Source organism: Gavialis gangeticus, unplaced genomic scaffold (genome assembly GCF_001723915.1).
Source record: "Gavialis gangeticus isolate Ggan-Ray unplaced genomic scaffold, GavGan_comp1, whole genome shotgun sequence".
Classification (NCBI taxonomy): domain Eukaryota; kingdom Metazoa; phylum Chordata; order Crocodylia; family Gavialidae; genus Gavialis; species Gavialis gangeticus.
In genome coordinates, this window is record NW_017729025.1 from 17165277 (window position 1) to 17184993 (window position 19717).

The 19717-nt window shown below is 42.2% G+C and overlaps 1 protein-coding gene across 2 annotated transcripts in view; it reads right to left on the reverse strand.

Moving 5' to 3' along the window:
• ESR2 (estrogen receptor 2) overlaps positions 1-19717 on the reverse strand; it is a 79349-nt gene that overhangs the window by 33350 nt on the left and 26282 nt on the right. For both annotated transcript variants that reach the window (XM_019518447.1, XM_019518446.1), the window contains exons 3-5: positions 15069-15561; positions 8818-8993; positions 3903-4019 (exon numbers count right to left, since the gene is read on the reverse strand). In XM_019518447.1, the coding sequence (XP_019373992.1) occupies positions 3903-4019; positions 8818-8993; positions 15069-15502 (727 nt within the window). In that variant the 5' untranslated portion in view covers positions 15503-15561. The remainder of the gene's footprint in view (positions 1-3902; positions 4020-8817; positions 8994-15068; positions 15562-19717) is intronic.

Consider the following 19717-nt stretch of genomic DNA (forward strand, 5'->3'; position numbering starts at 1 on the left):
TACAAAAAGGATGTAGACAAATTGGAGAGAGTCCAGCAAAGGGAAACAGAAATGGTTAGGGGGCTTGTGGACATGACTTCTTAGACATTACTTTTGTAATGATGCCTTCCACTCTTTATAAAAGGGTGGACATAAAATACAATCATATTTTAAAATATGTAGAGCTTGTATAGATTCAGCCCGAAAGGAGAATTTGGTAGCTGTTCAATCTGAAGTTACATTAATACTAGCTTTGGCAAATTTGGGGTTTCATTAATGGACACTTTCCATGCAGTGGCAGGAGGTACACAAAACAAATGGTGAAGCTGAGGCTGAGTAACAAAATCCCTCTACCGAAGTAAACAACCTCTGATGACCTAAAGTCCCTCCTTCCCTATCAGACATCCCATCCTGGACCAAACTACTCATTAGCCAGTGAACTGGGAAAAAATAAATATTTCAGTTTAGGAGAGAACTCTCCCTCCTGAAAAGGAGGGTATGCCCACAAGTTCATGTAATTCAGGGTCTTGTAGAAAGAGGGCATGTGTAGAGTGATCCCTCCCTTAATATGTCCTCCCAGTTAGGAGCAGTATAAGAACACAAGATGTTTAAAGCAAACAGCTAACAAGGACACAAAAATGAGTCGGAAATGCAGTGTTTTGTTTCATGAAAAAATAGCATTTTATGTCTCAAGAGAGAAATAGGGAGACTTAATAATGCAAATATGTTTTAAATAAATGGACACACAGAAGTCAATGGAAATGTAGCCTGATGGAGACTGGCATGACAGCTCATAAAATCTATACTACGAGGCTACACTTCAGCTGCTCACTGCAACCGAAGGCATAATGTTGATGGACATCACCTTTTCCTCAGAGATATCTTGAAACTGAATTGATTAGATGCTTTGAGACAAGTGGGTTTGATTACCAGATATGTAATTTTTATTCTCCTTTTACTGGCAAGGGAAATTGAACTAGGCAGAATGCTCAAATAGAATTCATAAAACCTTCCTCTCAGTTTCAATTCAGCTTTCTTAGAAATGAGACACTCGTGTTAATTTTTAGATAACCACCACATTTAAGGGTCAGTTTTAGTCTGAGATGCTGAAAACTAGATCTTTACATCCCCCATCCCCCCCTCCAAATAAGCTACAATTCTGCATTTATAAAGGCATAAAGATGTTCAACTGGCACTACAAACCAAAATTTGGATTGCTATGTTATTGTTACCTATTGCTATCTCCATAATGGCCACATCCTCATTAATGACTTGAGCTCCTTATCTTACTGCCACAGAACAAAAAAGATCCTTTCTCCAAAAGGCTTCCAGATACATTTTCATGGTTTTCATTTCCAACTGCTGTGAAAATAGGTTTTGCTTGCTTTTAAAAGCTGCTTCCCTGAGACTATGGTTAGAGGCCTGAAGAGCACCCATACAAGGAAAGGCTGACAGATATGGGACTGTTCAGCCTAGAAAAGAGAAGACTTTGGGGGGATTTGTTGGCAGTTGGAGTACTGCGTCCAGTTCTGGGCGCCGCACTTTAGGAGGGATGTGGACAACATGGAAAGGGTCCAGAGGAGGGCCACTCGCGTGGTCAGGGGACAGCAGGGGAGACCCTACAATGAGAGACTGCGGGACCTGAACCTGTTCAGCCTTCACAAGTGAAGGCTGAGGGGGGACCTGGTGACCGTCTATAAACTCATAAGGGGGACCATAAGGGTTTGGGAGAGACCTTGTTTCCCTGAGCGCCCCCTGGCCTAACAAGGAATAACGACCACAAGCTGTTGGAGAGGAGGTTTAGATTAGACATCCGTAAGAACTACTTCACAGTCGGGGCAGCTACGAGCTGGAACCAACATCCAAGGGAAATGGTGCTGGCTCCTACCCTGGGGGTCTTTAAGAGGAGGCTGGATGCCTACCTGGCTGGAGTCATTTGAGCCCAGTTTTTCTCCTGCCCAGGCAGGGGGTCGGACTTGAAGATCTACAAGGTCCCGTCCGACCCGACTTCTGTGATTCTATGAAATATATCAGGCGAGAGCATCAGAATGAACAACTATTCACCAAAGCACCCCAGGGGAAAACCAGGAGCAACGATCACAAATTCCTAGAAGAAGGTCTCAGGCTGGATATAAGGAAAAACTTCTTCATGGTTCATGTCACCAGACTCTGGAATAGACTCCCACTGGGGGGTGGTGCAGGCACCTACCCTGGAGATCTTCAAAAGGAGACTGGACGCACATCTTGCAGGGGTTATTTGACCCTAGCAGTCTTTCCTGCCCAAAGCAGGGGGACCCAATGATCTCATGAGGTCCCTCCCAGCCCCTACACTTCTGTGAATTTGTGACTTTACAACACAGTTAGGTTTCAGTCGCACTTGGCTTTATGGACAGGCTATAGCAATTTTCAGAAGTAGCTATATTTCCATTTACAGGTTTTGGCCCTGACTTCATGAGAGCAAGAGGGAAGTAAAGTGGAAGTGTGCTATGGGAAGTGTCCTGGTAATGAGTTGGAATGCATTGTCAATAAAGAGAAGGATCAGCTCATCATACAGGAAGAGGCTGGAGTAAGAAAACAGGAGGAAATTTAATAGCAAAAAGCACAAGGGCTAATGTGAATTTCTGCTAGAAGTTGAGGGAGCATCTCCTGGAAATGACACAGGAGGAGTAAGGCCTGGGTGTATTAGCTAATCACAGGATGACCAACATGAAATGGCTACACAAAAAGGGTGAATGTGATCCTAGGATACATCGAGTGCAATATTTCCAGCACAGATAAGGTGGTATTAATGACATTGTACAAGGCACCTCATCTGGGAGTTATGCAATTCTGGTCACCTGTAAACATGAAAGATGTGAAACTGGAACAGGTCTGAGAAAAGGCTACTAGGATGATCGGGGGAGAGAGAAAACTGAGAAACCTTGGCTTATTCAGCTTAGCAACACAAAGGCTGAGAGGGGATCTGATTGTTGCCTATAAATACAGCGGGGAGGGAAAAGAACAATTTCAGCTAAAGGACAGTGCTGGCACAAGAACAAATAGATTCAAATTGGCCATGAATAAATTTAGGTTGAAAATAAGATGAAGGTTTCTAAACAGGGTAGAGAGGCTCTAAATCAGTCTTCCAGCAGGAGAAGGGCTGACTAGAAAAAGAACTGGCTAGTTTTGAAATCAACCTTGAGAAGTTTATTAATGCAATGATATGGCATGGCTTCCTACTCTAGCAAAGCACTGGATTCAGTGACCCAGGAGATGCCTTTTAGTTCTGCGTTACTACATGTGCTCTCCTATCCTATGTTTGTTGCCTGAATAGAGAAAATGTAAATAGTGAGTAATCAGCACTGTAAAAAGAAATAAGGCAGATTTTCAATATCAGCATATTGCTGCTGTTCCAAAAGTAACACATCACATTTGACGAAAAGGCTCGTTTCACTTAAGCCTAACACCATTAAATTCAACTTTTACCATTCAGTTTGATTTTTTACCTTTTAAATACCATGTCTTAGGATATGTCTACAGTCACAAGGCATTCTGTTAAGAAGCAGAGTAAATTAGCCCTGATAGAGCTCTGGGTTGCCACAGCTACCAATACTGAAGCAAACTAGTCTAAAGTTAGCTCATGGCCACTCGAGTGCCTGCAGAGTCAGATCCTAAGGACAGCAGGAACATGTGCATCTCAGTCCTGCAGTCGGTGATGTGCAGGCAGGACTACCTTCAGCAGGACTCTACAGGGTTGCAGCAGCCTTGCTGCATGCTACATATTGCAGGGTTGGGCCTTACTGAGTACGTTTCCTTCTCAAAGTGATAAGCAATGACACCTTACTTTAATTACCTCTCATGCCTGGTCAGGACTTAAATGTACCTTAGAAGGTGAACAAAAAAAAAGGCAAGGGGATTCAAAACAAATAAAAAACAAAACTTACCACATTTCATCATTCCCACTTCATAGCATTTCCTCAGGCGACACGCCTGACAGCTTTTGCGCCTGTTCTTATCTATTGTGCATTGATTGGTAGCTGGACAGATGTAATCATTGTGTCCTGCAACAGGGTATAAAGAAGAAAGGCTTAAAGCTCTAACAATAATCTCCTGTTATATGACTTGGAAAAACACTTGTTTCAGAGCTTAGGGTTTTAAAAACGTGCATGTATCACTAAGATGTACCGAAAAGAGATACCAGTACGTCACATTTTTTTTAATCTTCAAAAAACCCAAAATATATAGTAATTTAAATCAAGAAGGTCCATGCTTTGGAAAAGTGCCTTCCATCAAGCGCCTTTCATATAAGCATCTACCATGTATAAACACAGCTCTAGATGGAAAAGCTTTTCCGAAGGGTGGAAGCCCTGAAGTTCCCAGCTGGCTTCTGAAAAATTTACTCATGTAAGTTGTACCTGAGTTACAAACATGTGCATGTAATCGAGATTTTGATTCTAGAAATAAGGCAGATTTTCAATATCAGTGCGTTCCAAAAAGTATCACATTACATTTGACCAAAAGGCTCCTCTCACTTGAGCCTAACACCACTGAAGTCAATAGACCCATTCTTTTGCTGGCACATCACCAATGAAGGCAGGAGAGCCTCACTAGCAAAGAATCTGCTCCAAGAGGTTTTATTTAAGTAAGTCACCGTGGCTGCTTGCAGATGTTAAAAAAACCAGACCAAACCAAACCAACCCGTGCTTTACCAGAAGCAGCAGCACATTATTTCAACCTGGCTCTACAGCGTCTGTAAAGATCAGGCACTTCAGCAGGGTCTTTTGGCACTTTTAGCTAATAGCTGATGAAGCACCAAAAAAAAGCCCCACAAAAGCACCTGATCTTTACAGACACTGGGTGAGCCAGGCTGAAGTAACACGCTGCCTCTTCTGGGCACGCGCAGGGCTCAGCACAGGAACATGCTGAGTTTAAAGTAAAGCACCATTGGGGCGGGGGGAGGTTCCCTTTTTTTTTTTTTTTTTTACATTTGCAAGCACCCTATATTGTTTAAATGCAAATCAAGATAATTGCTGTTAAGTCTCCTTCTCAGAAATTAGCTGAAGTACAAAACAGTCGCATTCATTTGTAGCTCTCTCTCTATTTCCTCTCAGGGCATTTCAAAGGTTATTTTTGTTCGTTTGCAGGGGACTGTTGTTGCTGTTCATTTTGTTTTTCTACACGTTATTCCTCCACAATATCTATTTTATGTATAGATGTAACAAGAGAATTTGTGTTTTCTGGGTTTGTGAGCGAGTATTTCAGGGGTTCTTTTCTCAGAGCCATTGTGACCTTTTCCTTGTAAAATTAAAATATTTTTTAACCTTGAAGTTTTGAACCTACAGTGCTCAGAAAAAGATATGATTACAGTTTGTCCCATTTCCTGCTGGCAGATGGGACTGACAAACAAGTTACTGCCTTATCACTCCCCCCAAGACCAAGGAGTGATGCAGAACTTTTCTGTCATGCAGAAAAGGATTTTAAGCCCCCTGGTTTTAAGCTACTCAGAAGCCTTGGGATAATTCAGATAACCCTGAGGAGCCATTCGAGTTACAGCAGCCCACGCTCCTCTACACAAGGGCACCAAGTGCGCAGAAGCACTCCAGTGCTATTAGCTACAGGTCCATCTCCCCACATATTCATCACCTGCTTCCTTGTCACTGCAGTAGGTGCATCAAAGGGTGCAACGGATAAAACAGGTATCTTGTTCAAATGTAAAGCATAAGTGAGCACTGCACGTACCAGATAAACAATTCTGCACAGAAAACAGCAAGACCAAATTTTCTCTGTAGGCACATAAAGTTCTCACATTAATTGTTGTAACTTTAATTTTAGCTATTTCCCTCTCTGGACTGATTTGACAACTACTTTTCTACAAAGGTTTCCTTAAAGAGTGATGTTTAACATGTTGCATAGGGTATGTGCCTGATCTCCCCCACCTTTACCATGTTGTAGAATGCTGTTGGCGTTTCTGGGCTTGTAACACGTCTGCTCAGAGAAGATGCATTAAAGTTCCCGTCTGAACAGTACAGTGTAACAAGATATACACGTGCAGTGAGCCTGCTCCGACACACGGTAATTACAGTGCATCAAAGCAGACTCAATTAATCGAGTCTGCTGGAGCCTGGCAATTACCACGGTCCAGTGTCACATGTATCAAAGCCCCTTGCTGAAAAATGGCAGCAGGGGTGCTTTAACTAAAGTTCATTTGATGAGCTTTAGTTAAAGCACCCCCGCTGCCATTTTTCAGCACAGGCATGCTGATACACATGAAACTCCAGGCATTTAAGTTAGAGTAGCTCTCAGAGCTGCTCTAATTAGCCCCCCACACACTCCCAGAGCACATGTATAAGCACCCTAAGTTTTGACACATATTTAGGGTCAAATGAGTCTTCACTGAGGAATCAGAGAAAAGGAGGACTGAGTTGGAGAATTTTCTATGAGACCCAGCAGTCACAGACAAGTGGGGTATATTTCCTTCCAGCCACCATGGTTCAAAGTAAAAGTTCTGCCTCCAAAACTTTTAAGTGCTGGAGGTCATGGGCTTTCATACTACTCAGGGTCCTCTATCTGCCAACTTTGGTTTCAACTGAGCCATGTCGTCAGGAACTTAGCGTTCAATGCCTTCCCTAGAATCCCCTTTAAGAGAAGCGAGGGCAGCTTCAGACTGAGTGAACTTTTTGAGAGACTTCTTGGCAGAAATTGCAATGTTGAATTGAGTGCATCCACAATATTAGCCCTCCTCTTTTCTACACACAGGTACTTTGCCATTACCAACACCTCTCCCTAAGCCTTGAGAACAGTTAGGATTGGCCATCTCTACAGCACCACCATTCTGGATACGGAGTGTAAGAGTGATGTTGTAGCCATGACAGTCCAGAAATTATGTGAGATGTAAGGATTTCTGACGAAGAATGTCTTGCATTTGAGAGCTTGTCTAACCGTATGCCAGCTATACCGTTGGTCCAATGAAAGATATCACCCTACAAAATTCTTGCCTTTGGGATATGGAGGAAATTTTCATTCACAGAGAACTTAACTATGCTCAGATCTCTTGAACTCCGGTACAGTCTTTCCTGTGAGTAAGCAGCACTGATCCAGGTTAAAGAAAGGCATATTCTTTCTTAATTTGTGTCTATTAAAATAACGGTTATCTTACCCATGGCCAGTACCTTGCCTATGTATTTTTTCATAACCTTCCATTTAAATTTAAAGTAAATTGCTTCTCCCTTAAATTTAAATTACAATAGTCAATCTGCAACTGTATCTCAGATACAGAAAATAACTGTAATCCCCAAGTACTTTTTGCAGCAGCTACAGGCATTTAAGTACACTAAGACGACAAACCACTGATGGAATTAATTTGTACTGGCTTTTGCAAAGTTATGGTAGTTTTCAAGTATTAATTCAATTTATTATTTCAATTCAATTTATTATTAAGGATTCTAGCTAAAAGCCTTGCTCCTGAAAACAACATGACAAACATACAACCATAGTATAAATAAAAAACAAGTGCTCTCTTTAAAACTGGTTAAACATAACTGGTTTTAGTAAATAATTTCTGATGTTTTAACAGCAATACCTTGAACATGCCTGGATGCAACAGAGTGTACAATATGTTTTGTGCAGAGAAAATCATTTACTTTTATTTTTAGGACCCCCAAGTAAGTCAATTAGGTGCATCAAAGGATACAATGGACTAAAACAGGTATCTGGTTCAAATATAAAGCACAGGCAAGCAAAACAAGTATCAGATAAATAAGTCTGCACAAAACACATCAAAACCAAATTTATGCTGTGGGCACATAAGGTTCTCATATTAATTACTGTTACTTTAATGTTAGCTATTTCCCTCTCTGGACTAATTTGGCAACCACTTTTCTACAAAGGTTTACTCAAATGGCAATGTTTAACCTGTTGCATAAGGTATGTGCAAGTAGATTTGTATCACTAAATCCCACAGCAAATAAGAAAAACAGAGATACTTAGACATTGTTTGAGGCCTCTACATACTTCACCCATTTGCAGTGAAGATATGGCCTGGCTCCACTAAGGGAGACATTACTGAAGTTGAGATTAAGGGATTCAGGGCCCAAGGCCTCCAAAGAGCATAGGCAGCACTAACCATTCCAGTCAAGAGGCTAAGTCAGAAGCCATGGAAATACTGTATTAGATTCACCCAGTGAATTTCAGTATTTGAAAATTATTCCCATTTCTGCAGTGGCCTCTCTAATACTGGGTTAGAAGGTATATCTTTATTCTGGTGAGGAACAGCTGCAATGTGACTCCACAAAAATTATTCCCATTTCTGCAGCGGCCTCTCTAATACTGGGTTAGAAGGTATATCTTTATTCTGGTGAGGAACAGCTGCAATGTGACTCCACAAAAAAAGCTTCAGGATTTTACCTAAATATGGCTGAAATCCTGATTATGCTTTAAATTTTATTTCATATCCTCCCCCAAACCTCTCTCTTTCCTGAATTATGCTCAACTAATGCATCTACTTTTCAATCCAGAACTGCATAAAATCCAAGGAACCTGTCATGCCATTCCTTTATTGCATCTACTCCTAGATTCTATATATTTGGCACCGTCCCCTAAAGACACTGCCAGCCCTTCCACACAGCAACATAAAGGACCAAGGGCAGGGTACTCAACTCTGCCAGCCCTTCCACACAGCAACATAAAGGACCAAGGGCAGGGTACTCAACTCTTGTTATTCTATTATACATAAATGCATTGCTGTATGCGAAGTCAGCAGAACAACTCAAGTGGCCATTTTAAATACTACTTACGTAAATGGTCCTATGGAGCAAAAAAAAAAGCTATCTAGGTAAAGTCTTCAAAAAGAGTTTTTCCTACCTTGGATACTTCTTTTAAAGAATGCTTTACATCCTTCACATGACCAAACCCCATAGTGATATCCTGAAGCATAATCACTGCAGACTGCACAGAAGTGTGCATCTCTTTTTGAGCCAGAACCATTTGCAACGGGACTTGTGCAATCATTGCCACTTGCTTTTCTCTTTAACACTTCTCTGAAGGAAGAGAGAAACAGTTATGAAAAGGAGCAAAAATAACTCAGAACATATTATAGTCTCTCTTTATACTCACTTCATCTTCTCCTCATTATTACTGGGCATGTTTCAATCTGAGAGAGTATGCTAAGAGTTTGCCAGAATTTAGTTAAAATACATATTGTCACTCTAGTATCATCAATACAAGTTGCCTGGCAAATTTTGGACTGTGTGTACTTGTGTGTGTGACTAGAATCGTACTACTGAGGTGAGTCATGTGAACTCTGGGAAACCGAAATTCTTATGAGCTAGAGAATAGAAACTGAGCTGCAAAGTTTGAACTTTGTGTTTAGGAATTTTTTGTCTAGGGAAATGCTGACGTCTCCGGTACCACTGTGACTCACATAGTAAAAACACTAACTAGAATAGAAAATAGAGGAGTCTGGTCTTTGACCAGATCCTCTAAGTATCTTCAGCACTCTGCTTTAGCCTGCTATTGCTGATTACTGCCAAGGGACAATTCTAACTGGAATAGTCTCTGGATAAATTAAATACATTTTGAATCCATTCTGTGTTCACACAGCTTTTTTTGTTGGTTTATCCAAGCAGGTCTTTCATAAGAGGTAGAAGTGGCATTTTGCAGCTAACCAGAAAAACCCGTACGGGTGCATCAACACAAGCATGCACGTGCCTCTTGCTGCATCTCAAAGCAGTTTGAGGTGCACTAAGAGGCTCCAGGAACACAAAAACATTCCCCGTACTACATATTTGATGCGCAGACTCAAAATTTGATACCTGGATATCCAGGTATCAAAAAAAAAAACCCTGAAGAAAAAAAGTGGGGCAGGCAACCAGTAGCTGAACGGAGAGTCTCTATGGCTGCCCCTTGCTCTACTGCTGCAGCACACTGCAGCACATGCAGGGCAAGGAGCGGTGCAGGCTGCAGTGACCTGGACCTGGGCTCCATCCCCAGGTAAGTATGGACTGGGGGTGGGGGAGACTGGAGTCGGGGCTGCGTGGGGGCAAAGGACTGGGAGGATTGTTGGGGGGGGCCTGCTCGGGAAGGGTGGGTCCCCCGCCTTCCCCTTGCATGGCCCACAGCCCTCTCCCCTGCAGCAGCAGCTGCCATCGGGACACTTGGGGCCTTCCTGGCACCCCTCCCCGCACAGCACGGCTCCAGCCGCCTGGCCCCCACACTATATCATTATGTGGTGAATGAGAATCCATGCGTGCTGGCCTAATCATGACATTCAGAAAAGCAGAACTTCATAAAGATCAAGATGAACTGGGCAGCCTCTTTAATCTCACTCTGTTGCTCTGTAGACTTGTATAAGACTTCTGCTCCCAATAGTGTCACACTTTAAAAAAGTCAGAACTGGAAATGAAGGAGAAATGCAAACCCTAATGTTATCTTCTAACAGCTGCTTGTGACAGCAAGCGGTCACAATTTAATTTGAATGCTTTTTTCTTCCTTTTAAAAAGTTTTATTCATAGACACCCTCACAGACATATAATTTGTGTGAATACTGCAGACTTTTTGGTGTGTTTGGTGACAAACTTACATAGTGTAAAAAAGTCAGGAACATATCCCCCTCCTGGAGACAGAACAGGAACCAAGTATGTTTCCCTCTAAGAGCTCTAATGCCACAGAACCAGGTATGAAGCCGATTGCCTGATTTCTGTTTTTTAGATACGTCATCAAAAGTAGGGAAAGGGTCAGAGCTCTCTAGACACTAATAGCCTAATGAGACTAAAAATCCCTATACTATCCCATTTATTTCAACCATTTTTATACAAGAAACATTAAAGTTCCACAAAGAGAAAAAGAAAAATGGTTAAATTCCTATCCTTTGTCTATTCCAGGCAGGAGAAACTGTGCAATGTATGCGGCACCTCACATTAGAGCAGGGACTCACTGGCTTAATAGGCAGTGCCGTATTTCCCACTGCTGTGACATTTCCCTTAATAAGATCCTGTTTAAGTTGTTTATAAAACTTTGACACGTTAGCCACATGGGCTGAAATATTATATGCTGGGGATCTGCCTCAGCAGGTGACTTTCTGGTGGAAATTTCAAACAAAACCGTTCACCTGCTGCTGAGAACATGGCTAAGGAAACATATGCAAATTTAGCCCATGTCAAAACATTTTTGACAAACTTCCTTTGAAATGATCCAGTACCCCCATTTTGGGGGGCAAGGGCTTGACATTTGGCAGGAACTAGCCATTGTGTCAGTGGGTGGTTTAACTTTTCCCAGGAAAACCTAAGCAGATTTGACAAACATGGCCTTGGGGAGGGGAAAAAAAATCAGAGTTCATACAGGCTCGGAAGAGACTTGTTAGCACTCAACAGCCAAACCCCCGGATGGGCTTGTTGACTTCAGAAGAGTCAATTCTGTTCCAGCTTTTACATGACATCAGCAACTGGTGCCTCCTGGGTCTATTGCTGAGCGAAGGGGCGGGGGGGGAGGCCCCCCAGCACACTCCCTGGCGGACCCCAAAGTGGACCAGAATTACTTCCAGTCCACTTCTGGGTTCCCTGCCCAGCACGCGGAGGGCCTCCCCACACTCCTGTGGGATGCTCCATCCACCCCAGCATCATAGTGTTCACAACCTGCCTGGTACCTAGAGGTATGTAGAAAAAACATTTAAAGTTGTGTCTATATCCGAATCAATTCGGAGGGTTCCGATTCAGTTTAGAAAGATTAAACGGTCTCTTGATTCGATTCAGATTCGGCGATTCAGCCACCGAATTGGGCTGAATCTCCTTCGAATCGAATCAGGGACAGCCCTGTAGCCATTGCTGTTCTTACCTCTCCTTTAAGTTGGTACCTGGCGTCCCAGTTGCCCACCGCTTCTTATGCTACTCCTCACCTTGTACCACAAATTTTCTGTTCAGAGCATTGTAACCCTATATTTTAACCAAGACTTGAATTAGGAGGAAGGGGGAGACATAAACGTTAGATTCCTTTTGCATAACTTGGCCTGCCTTTTAAAATCTTATTGAAAAAGAATTCAGAATCTGGTCCTGCCCTGTGAAGACAATGGATGTGTTGCCATGACTTGAGTAGGACCAAGAACTATAAGGAACCTTTGTCTTCACTGTGCCTGTATTATTTTGTACAAAAAGGTGGTTTGAATAGTCAAGTTTAGCTTTCTATTTATGTGCTACACATTTTATGTTTGCTAAAGACTACTGCAAGATAGTAGAATACTACAACAACTTCTTACTAAAGCTTTACAAAAATGCCTTCTGTTATGTGAGGAGCCTACTTACCAAACACAAGGACTTGTAGGTCTCTGTACATAAGCTACAAACTAAAATGCACTAATTTGGCCAATGTTAAGAGATATCACCACCTGGAAAAATAAACTCTTTAATTCAGATTATTTCTTTCTCTTCAAGACTTGAAAATGTGAACAGAACATATTATTCATAAGGCTATCATTTCATTTTCTTATCTGAGACACATTTTCAACCCAAGTATTTTCATTTATTTTTAAAATTTTCCTTGGAATCTCTGCCCAAGGAACTGTCCCTCTGCTTCATCTGCCATTCAATTTAGAAAACTAATGAATTTTCAATATCATAATCTTTGTTTCCATGGAAATAAATTAATGTCATGAACACTGTATTAAGGCTTCACCACAGGATGAAGCAGAAGGAGAGGCATGGCTGTGAAAGACAGTGTTTTGACTGAAATCTAAATAACTACAGTAAGGGAAATTATTATTCTCACATCCCTGTGGTCTGAAGTTATAATCAATTCCCATTCTTACAGCTGTGCTGTCATATGTGGATAGGACTGAAGTGGGCTATAGCATAACATTTTCAAACTATTCAACTATCTCACTCTTAAATATTATGGTGGTCACCTACCAAAAAAAAAACAACCCAGCAACATTATCCATATCTTCCAACTTCTGTCTCTTTATGACGCAGTAGTGTGGAAAATAATGAAATATTAGAAAATAGTATACATGCAATTTCCTGAAACTATTACTTTTAGGGCATAAGACAATACCACCAGTCACACAACAATGAATAAAAAGATGCACAGAGATTCTGTCAAGTACCTCCTGGGAGCACAGAAGCCACCGTCCATGGAAGACAGGGACGTCTTCATTCTGGGCTAACTTGAGGACCAAACTAGCCTCCTTCCTTAGACTAGTATGCTGCTGATGGGTTATTTACAAGCCAAAAGTCTGCAGCATCCACCTTAAACTTAGTGTTGACCTATATTAACATGCTTTCCCCATAGAACGTCAGCTCCTAGCAAATCTACTCTTGGCCCCTTTGCGGGCTGTTCATGGTGGTCACATGCAAAACCAGAGATCAAAAAAAGAATGTAGCTAATGGTAGAACTGGTCTTATGCTCCTGAAATTAAAACACCACGACTCAGTCTTGATCCATGACGTGATACTGTGGCTACAAGGAATGATGCTTGTAAACAGCACGCAAAGACCTGCAACCAAACACAATTGTTGGGACACCTTTTTCTGGTGCATCACATTTGTGTGTGTCAAATAGCTTTGGTGCATGTAATAGGGCTGTGCGAAGCTTCGGCCCCCGATTTGATTCAGTGGAGATTCGGCCCAATTCGGTGGCCAAATCTCTGAATCAGAATCAAATCAGAGGACCCTTGAATCTCTCCAAATCGAATCGGAACCCTCTGAATTGATTTGGAGAGATTGGGAAAGATTCGCTGATTCAGACATAGACACAGCTTTACACGTTTTTTCTACATACCTCTAGGTAGCAGGTGGCTAGTGAATGCTGTGATGCTGGGGGGCATGGAGCATCCCACAAGAGTGCAGAGGGCTCCCCAGCGCACTCGGCAGTAGACCTGGAAGTAGAACAGATGTACTTCCGATCCACTTCTGGGTTTGCCAGGCAGTGTGCTGGGAGGCCCCCCCAGTGCACCCCCAGCTTGGCAACTGATGCCTCCTGGGTCTGAGGGGAGCACCCGGGGTCCCCCCATGGCACAGGGGTGTGGGGGGCCTGCGTGCTCCCCAGCGGACCCAGACATGGACCAGAAGTACTTCCTGTCCACTTCTGGGTTCGCTGCCGAGCACATGGAGGGTCCCCCCACACTCCTGTGGGACACTCCATGCACCCCAGCATCACAGCATTCACAAGCCATGCTGCTACCTCAAGGTATGTAGAAAAAAAACATTTAAAGCTGTGTCTATGTCTGAGTCACTCATTCTCTGAATCAGCATCGAATCTTCAGATTTAGCTGAATCGAATCAAGGACAGTGAGCTGAATCAATAAATCGAATCACTGTTCCTGATCCAGGCTGAATCTGAATCCTAATTGAATAGGATTCACGCACCCCTAGTTTGTAACTGCATGAACTGACATTTGTGTAGACACTCATTTACACATGCGATGAAAGTATTTGTGCAGGCCATAGATATTTTTACAGTTACACTGATGTTCTCATAGCTGAAAATGTTGCCTAATCTACTACAGAAATCTCAATCACAACATTAATTGAGGCTGGTTACTGTCTCCAAAAGACTTTCATCTGACTTTGTGAAGTCTTAGTCAGTCCTGTTACCTAATACCCAGTCCTGAATAATAATAGAGAGAGAGTCAACAAGCTATTTCAAAAACCTGGTTGCTTTGGACATTGGTCAAGTTGTTGCACCATGGTTAGGATTTGTGGAATACTTTCATCGTGCTTAGAATTCAGCAGGAGAAATACTGCCTCTAAAACGGAATTAATACCACCACCAGAAGGGTGCCTCTACCTCTCCTTCAGAAACTTTGATGCACTTTTCTTAAGGTTTCTCACGCCCTGAAAATCTTCCTTTAAATACACGAAGTGTGACTACACAGCCCTGGCTTTTTGAATGATTTAATTCTTGAGTTTAAGGCATACATCAAGTAAAGAATCCTACACACCAGCAGCTTTGGATGTTATTCTAAGCCAATCCAGCTGAAAAAAGTAAGAAACTTTGGAAAGTATGTGTAAAAAGCAATACTGGTTTCAGGTTTATTTTCTCATAGATCAAATAAATGAACAGCAAAGAAAAATAGCCTAGAGAATAGTTTGCAATAAAGATTTAACAAAGATAAAAACATTTACCTGCTCGTAGGCAGCATATGTTCCACTGGCCTTGCTTCACACCATGGGCTCTTGGGTTGCTCTGCATACAGAAGTGATGACTGGCAATGTAATGTCAAAGGCGAGATATGGCCAGAAGCAGACCACAGCATACTTGGACTCGTTGTTTGCCTTACAGGTGCACTTTCTGAATCACTGAAATTGCTAGGAATATTGTAATTCATCACAGAAGGACTATAGAAGGCCATTGCAGAATATTCATGTCTGTTTTCCATATAAGATGAAGGAAGGTAAACTGGACTGTGTTCAACTGTCAAAGCAGACTGATTGCAGCTATAGGGGACTGGAGAGCTGATGCCAGAGGGTGAGCTCTTAATTTCTGTTTTACTACATCCGATGTCCTGGATTGGCAGTAATTGAGAAAATTCCTTGTGAGAAGGTGCACACAGGGACATTTTGATGCAAGACAGAAGCAGAATATGTGTTGTTCAAATATTCATCTTAGGATCTTAAGCTATAAAAATAAAAATAATGAAGTTATGTTTAATTTGGTTTTTAAACCAAAGAAAATGTGTGTGTACAAATTCATGTCGCCTGACATTTTTCTGCACTGGAATAAAAATGCATTAAAACATTAAAAACTATAGCAACCCTAATAGTGCGAAATAATTAATATAAATATAGTTAAACCATTATTTATTCTCCAATTTGCTTTCTAAATCCACTCTAAAATGTATCTTAATTATGTATGCAAATTATGTAAATTTTCCTCCTTATCCCTATCCTTCCTGGTCTGGGACCAGGATAGCTATCAAACCACTCAAAGCTCTGGGATGGAGATCAAGACCAACAACTTGTATCCCCTAGCATAAAGGCAGGAGTATCTTAGAGTCTGGCCTGAAACGGTTGACTAAATTCTCTCAAGAACTAGATCTCACCACCTCCCACTCCAAACTCAAGGTAGATTCCCTCTTCAGCATGCAATCTCCAACACGTAGCAACATGTACATCTATAACCAAACACATATACAACCAAAGACCTCCTACCTAAACAAAACACTCCACAACAGGATTTTCTCCCATAGGAAGGGACAAGAGATTATTATGTGACAGATGCTAGTCTTGATACTTACTGTACAGCTGTAAGGTGCTCAGATACTACAACAATGAGTGCAGCCTAACCGCCCATATGAAGTAGGAGGTGGACTAGTCAAATCCTAATACCCTATGTTGTCAATGACCATATAAATTGCTTTTACTAAATTGCTGCTCCTAGGAGAAACTCCTAGAATCAGGTTATTCATTACTGAGCACATCTTCTATATCCAAATGTCAAAATAATCTCTAGTGAGGAAATCTAGAATTCTAGACCTGAGAATTTAATTCAGAGTAGTAGAGGTACATCTTTAATGCATCAAAGGTCCAAAGGAAAATTGAGTTCATGAGACTCTCATGGACCCAGAGGGATAGTTTTCCAGTGTCTGCTCCCACTGTGCAAAAATTAAGTTTATTTCCTACATATGGGGACTTTTTACCATCTTGAACTTTCCCTGAGCCTGATGAAGGGCACATGAGCCCAAAACCTTGCAGAAAAAGGGGTTTTTTTGCAGTTTCTCAGTTGGTCTAATAAAAGGTATAATTTTGGAACCACGAGTTCTACATTTTTGGATTTCAAAGGTCCAGACACATTTTAGAACTGCTCTTCTTTTAACAGGCATTTCTTAATCTTCATCCTCAACTCCATCCTTCAGCAGAAATCCATTTTCAGAGTCCATTTACTTTTTTATTGGACCACTCAAAGGGTAGTGAAGAAAAGTTATAACTGAAGAAAAGTTGCACCTTCCCATCAGCTCTTTAGAGGGCTCCTTTCGCTTCCTAGTGCCATCTCCTTAGCCCAGTATGCCACATCCTTACAGATTCCAGATGTGGCCACATTATTCCTGAAATGCAAAGATTCAAGCTACCATTTAACTTCTTCAAGGTCACCAGTAAAATCAGTAGTACAATTCATCAAGGGCTTTCTTTACCGCGTTATCTTGGCATCTCAAAAGAACAGCAGCTTCTAAGCAGTGCCATAGCAGCTAAGTTTGATGCCTGCAGTGGCAGCCCACCCTCACCCTGCACACAGATCCAGGGGGCACACGCCCCCCCCCATGCTTGCCTGGGAGTGTATGCAGTGCTGGGAGCTGTCCTTCCCCCATCCCCGCACCCTCCCCAAAATGAGCCACTCATCCCCCTCCCCCCTTGCTACGGCTCCGCTTCTAAGTCAAGACAACAAAGAGAATCAGGCAGAAGCATCATCCTTCAGTGCATTTCTCAGCTTTTCCTGATCAATAAATCTACCATGCACAGTTTTAAAGCTTTACAAGAGGTGGGAAAAGATTGGCTGAAGGACTAGATATTGCTCTACAACTGATACCAAAGAAAATATATTAGCTTTCTGATATCCTCCTGCAGCCATAGGAACATAGAACTGGAGGGAGCATGGGCAAATGTAGGACATAAACATGACACATGTTTCTCCAGTTAAAAAGAAACTGGAAACTTTTCTAATACCACAGGGGCCTATCGCTACATTGGCCAGTTTAAGATCTGAGTTATAACTATTGGAATGTGCACTCATTTGCTAGATAATATATTAAGTTAAAATAAAACAACAACAAACTAGGCAAAAAGTAGTCAAAATAGTCAAGTGATATTCTGTCATTAGTCCTGCAGTCACTGCAGTTAAATGTACATCTCATTCATGTTTATGAAACAAAAATCTAGTCTTCTTGAGCCTCTTGACAGTGCCTTCAGTACTTCATTGTCAGCCATTTCTACTCCTTAGTATTTCTACACCTGAGTTTGCAGAAAAAAGGATAGCTTAATTAGTGGAACATCAAGACCATTAAAAAGCAGAGAAGTCTGTTAAGACCTGTGGAGTGCAGAGAGATTAGCAGGGTTCATGCATATAATAATGAGCCATGAAGTCAATTGACTCCATAAGCACTTCCCTGCCTGAGCCATTGGTTTTAAAGTTTGGGTTAAGCAAAAGTCAAAGAGGGGTGCAACTGCACCACCACAGCCCCCACTGGATCTACCCCTGCTTTTAAGCACATTTATCCAGTTCCTTCTTAAAAAGTAGTTAGGTTTTTCATTTTCACTATTCTTATTGGAAAGTTAATGGAAAACCTCACAGTTCTAATTGTTAGGAACTTTCTTCTAATTTCCTACCTACACTCTCTCACAACTAGTTTATACGTGTTTGGGGTTTGAGGTTTTGTGTGCCAACTTTGTCCTTTAACTTGTTTATCTTTTACCACCTTTGTGCCTACCTCCCCAGTATAATTTTAGAGAGCAATCAGACCTCCCCTCAGCCTTCATTTTGCCAAGCTAAACAAGTCAGCCTCCTCCACTCTTCTGCAAACCCACCAATAGACATTGAAAGCGTGCCTTAGACTAATGAGCTCCAGACACAGGGACCTTCACCAGGCTGAAGCTCAGATACTTCCAACTGTGGATTACATCAGTTTATTCACCAAGGATCCACACCATGAAACAAGTTAAGTATCTTTCAAAAAGTTCTTCTGCCTCATCAACTATGTTTGGATAGGGAAAATATTGTGCTTTGACAAATTATAGGGAAAATATTGTGTTTTGACAAATTACGTTTGTCAAAACAATTCTCATCAAGATCAAATTCGAAATGCTAATCAGATACTTCCAAGGGTTAAGACACACATTTCAGTCAACTTCAGAGCCATGGGAAATGATCCCCATCAGACTTCACAAATCACATAAAGATCTTCAAGCTCAGAGCAGGTTAGCTGGTAAATTATTCTACTAATACCAAGAGTGAGAACAATGAAAATGTCAGGGAAAAAATCTAGCTGGGAGAGGGAGAAAAAGAAACAAAACCAGGCACTAGCCAGGAAGCCATGCTATTGTTGGAGTAAAATGCTCTAAATCTCATTGTATTACACCTTCCATGAAATACCAATTTTTTTTAATCAGCCCAATGAGCAGGAAGACATTGTCATTAGGCCTGTGCAAAGCGGATAGTATTTGCTTTGGATTTGGCTGATTTGGGGGACAGTGATTCAATTCAGTGATTTGAATCACTGTCCCGAATCGATTTGGCCGAATCTCCGAATCATCCATGCCCATCCCCCACCCGCTCTCCCAGCCTGGCAATGGGTGCCTCACCCACCCCAGCTCTGCATGAGCCCCCCCCGAAGCCCCAAGGCTCCTGCAGGAGTGGTGAGTCCCGGGGTTTTTCTACATTTCTTTTCTTAAGCGGCCAGAGCTGCTCCAGGCAGGGCAGACATGGGGGTGGCTAGGGGAATGGTGGGGCACTGGGGAGCTTGTCCAGAGGCCCCCACACAGCATGGGGCAGTGGGAGGCAGCAGGGATCTCCCCTTGCCCAGCAGCACCCCATGAGCACCAGGGCTTTTCTTTAAAGGGGCAGGAGCTGGGGCGGGCAGAGCAGCTATGGGGGGTTGTTTTTCCATGACACCCTCTGTCAGGAGGCTGCTAACTTCAGATGTTGGGATTTGGTGGTAGGCCTGGGTGAAGCAGCTAATATTCGCTTTGGATTCGGATTTGGCCGATTCGGGGGACAGTGATATGATTTGGTGATTCGAATCCCTGTCCTGAATCAATTCAGCTGAATCTGATTTGGAGATTTG